The 3,179-nt window shown below is 46.9% G+C and overlaps 1 protein-coding gene across 2 annotated transcripts in view; it reads left to right on the top strand.

Annotated features, from left to right (window-relative positions):
- Positions 1-1,565, top strand: part of LOC106816260 (D-galactoside-specific lectin-like) — a 20,083-nt gene extending 18,518 nt beyond the window's left edge. For both annotated transcript variants that reach the window (XM_014820841.1, XM_014820842.1), the window contains one exon: positions 1,351-1,565. In XM_014820841.1, the coding sequence (XP_014676327.1) occupies positions 1,351-1,509 (159 nt within the window). In that variant the 3' untranslated portion in view covers positions 1,510-1,565. The remainder of the gene's footprint in view (positions 1-1,350) is intronic.
- Positions 1,566-3,179: the final 1,614 nt, after the last annotated feature.

Here is a 3,179-nt window from a genome sequence, read left to right on the forward strand (position 1 = left end):
ATATAGAGAGAGAGAGAGAGAGTGTGTGTGTGTGTGCGTGCGTGCGTGCGTGCGTGCGTGCGTGCGTGTGTGTGTGTGTGAACACACGCGTGAGTGAGAGAACGAGGTTGCCAAAGGAAACACGCCGTAGAAATGGCAACCAAAGGGACCGGCTAACTAGTTTAAATCGCTTATTAGCTGAAGTAAATGTAACTATATGTTGCACTAATTACTACCCATTGAGTGCAACCACCATCTGTATTACTAACAACTTAACTTAGACTCAGACCTGTGTATAACCAGACCGTATATATATGTGTACGTATACTGGCCTATCGTAGTTGTAACATTGCTGTTGTTCGAAGCATGACGCATATAGGGTCGCGTAGCAGCGTAAACAGTAGGCAATCGAAGGGGGCGCCAGTGTAGCTGTGACATTGGTTTGGTCCGATCTGCCGTGCTGCAAATTCCTGTAGTCGCTTGATCTAACGACTAGTGAGATGTGAATGGTAAATGTAGACGCGTGAACTAACGGGGGAGCTATTTGCTGCCGCACCGTGTATAACACTAGCTGGTGTCTTAATGGTGACTGAATGGTTCGCCGTGATGGTCAAGGAGCTGTATCAAACATATAGACCTTCTTGGTGGTGGCAGGCGTAGCATTGGGCGGTTGACCCGTGCATGCTGTTCCCGCTACTGGTAAAGGTGAATAACGTGTTTGTAACGTAATCAATTACCGGTGAAACACCCCGACATGAGGCTTTGCCGATGATAGCTCGCACACGCGGGCCTTTCATCGTAATATGCCGAATTGAAGAAGTGTGTTTTTGCTCTACTTGGATAAATATTTTGACTAGTTTTCACCGAGCCATCACTCAGATAAATAGATATAGGCCTATAGTAGGCAGGCCTTTTTTGTTGAACTATTAATATAGATAGCGTTGTGTTTAGTAGTAGATGTTTGTTTGTGAACTCATACTTCCTGGCTGCATTTTGCTGTGTGTTTAACACGTCGAGGTTTTTTCGCTGACATATTGGCAAACTGCCGTTAGGCTGTACAGAGAAATATTGATCACGTGTAACTTTTTTTCGTTCGTGCGTATATTTATATTGCCGTCATTTATATGCGTTCATTTTTAAAACCACGTTATGTGTAGACATTTTCATTCTAATTTCAAGCAAGTTCCTCCTCTGTTTCTTCGGTGAATGCCATTGAAGGTATTAAAATTTCGCATAGAAATTTCGCGTAGAAAGTATTACGATGATAAACTAACTGCACAATTTCTTGAGACGTTTGATAATCAGTGAATGATGATAATCACATGTTTCCGCGTCGCGTCATGGGGGTTTTCTTTGTTGTTGCGCACGCAGAAAGTGGTGAACATGTGTCAGGGCCGGCAGTCATGCCGGGTGCGAGTGTCATGGGAATCGTTCGGTATTGACCCATGTCCAGGATTGGTCAAGAACCTGGAGATACACTACAAATGCAAGCCAGGTAAGTTGTCTCGTGAATTCATCGATCGGGTTTAGGCTATACTACGCCTGGCGATTGGTATATATTGGCTGGCTTTTGGGATAGAATTAGTGGTGCATGCAGTGAGCCTTTGGGGCTTCATTATAATAGCATTGCGAATAGTGTTACTGGTAATTTTGAAGGTAAAATAAGCGTTAGTGTACGGTGCTTAACGTAAGATCTTTTTAAGAGATAATTTACGGTTACTGTAAAGGAAGGGTTAGGTAAAGATTAGGGTGCAGTTATGGTTAGGGATAAAATTTTGGTTATGACCGACAGTTCGATGACGTCCAGCAAAACGTTCAGTGGGACGATGTAGCAGCAAGTATGCGGATTGATACACCGAGAGCAGACGACAGCTAGATGCACCATGGTTGTTATCGTTCCATGCGGTGCTGCTAGGGCCGGCGGTGCTGCCGGATCGGGAATCCTGCCAAACCACGCGGCCATGCCCTCGAATCGCCCACCGCACGCAAAATCGTCGACGAAACACTAAGCAAACAGACATGAGGCACTAAAGTCGTTTTACTTCGCAAGACAACATTTCCCGAAAGCGAATGCCATACCTCTGAAAATTACATGATCTATCTCAGATGTTACAGTCGCATCCTCGGTTAGTGGCGCCCCCTCGCGGTAAGCCGACACAACCGTCGGTTCACCTGTCGGTGAGTCGGGGGAGGAAGCGCGCGTGGAAAATCCAATTTCAAAAAGGCAACCGTCCGCGGAGAGAAACGCGAGAGGCGGACAGGTTCGGCAAACGCACCTGATAGGCTTGCACAACGGCGGCTTGTCACGTACATCGATCGATACAGTCAATAGCTTTTCTCGAATGAAGTCTAAAGCAGCAGTTTTCAATTACATACACGCGCGCGCCGGCCGTGACGGTTTTAATCAGGTGTGCAGTGTTCAGCCAAAGTGTCGCGTCGACGAGGGATGAGGAGTGAAAGATGCTGGTCTCATCCAAGGGATGCTGGGTGCAGACGAAGAATGCGTGGCGTAGGCGAGAGATGCCGCATGCTGATGAGGGATGCTGAGATGCCCACTCATGCTCTGTCCCCGTAGTATTTCACTCAATTTATAGAATTAACTGATATATAAGGTGGCGACCCTCTACTACGCTCTTTCTACCACGCTTAGCCACGCCACCATACACACTGAAGTGGACAGAGTTGTGTGCGTTCTCACAAAGAATCGATCGGCTGGTTCGCGATGTAATACGCCCGGGGTTTGACGTTTCCTTCGAACTGCGCGCTATCATCACTAGCGTTGGCACGAATCGAATGCTGTCTGGCGAAATTTATCCTACGATTTCGTTAGATCTAGACGTAACGCGGCCATGATCCCGAGGCGCTAGCCGAGGATTGACACTTTGTGTCTTCCAATCACAGTCTACGCCGCCCCCTTATATACTAACTTCCAGCTATAATACCTATTGCGACACGGAATCGCCGATCTCACGAACTAGGGCATTCTGCTAGGCTAGAACGGTTTCCTACGATAGAGTTAGGCACAAAAACGAAAATAACACGCTGTTTTGCGCACTGCGCTAAGTTCTTTTCTTTCATTTTCGCATATCTGTAGGCACGATAAGCCCCGCCTTATTTGTTGATTGGCATGAATGGGGCGTCAACGACGTGAGCTGGCTCCTGTGCCTACGGCAAGCCCGTTGACTATTCGTAAATAATGA

This window comes from Priapulus caudatus, unplaced genomic scaffold, assembly GCF_000485595.1.
Source record: "Priapulus caudatus unplaced genomic scaffold, Priapulus_caudatus-5.0.1 Scaffold1329, whole genome shotgun sequence".
NCBI classification, from domain to species: domain Eukaryota; kingdom Metazoa; phylum Priapulida; class Priapulimorpha; order Priapulimorphida; family Priapulidae; genus Priapulus; species Priapulus caudatus.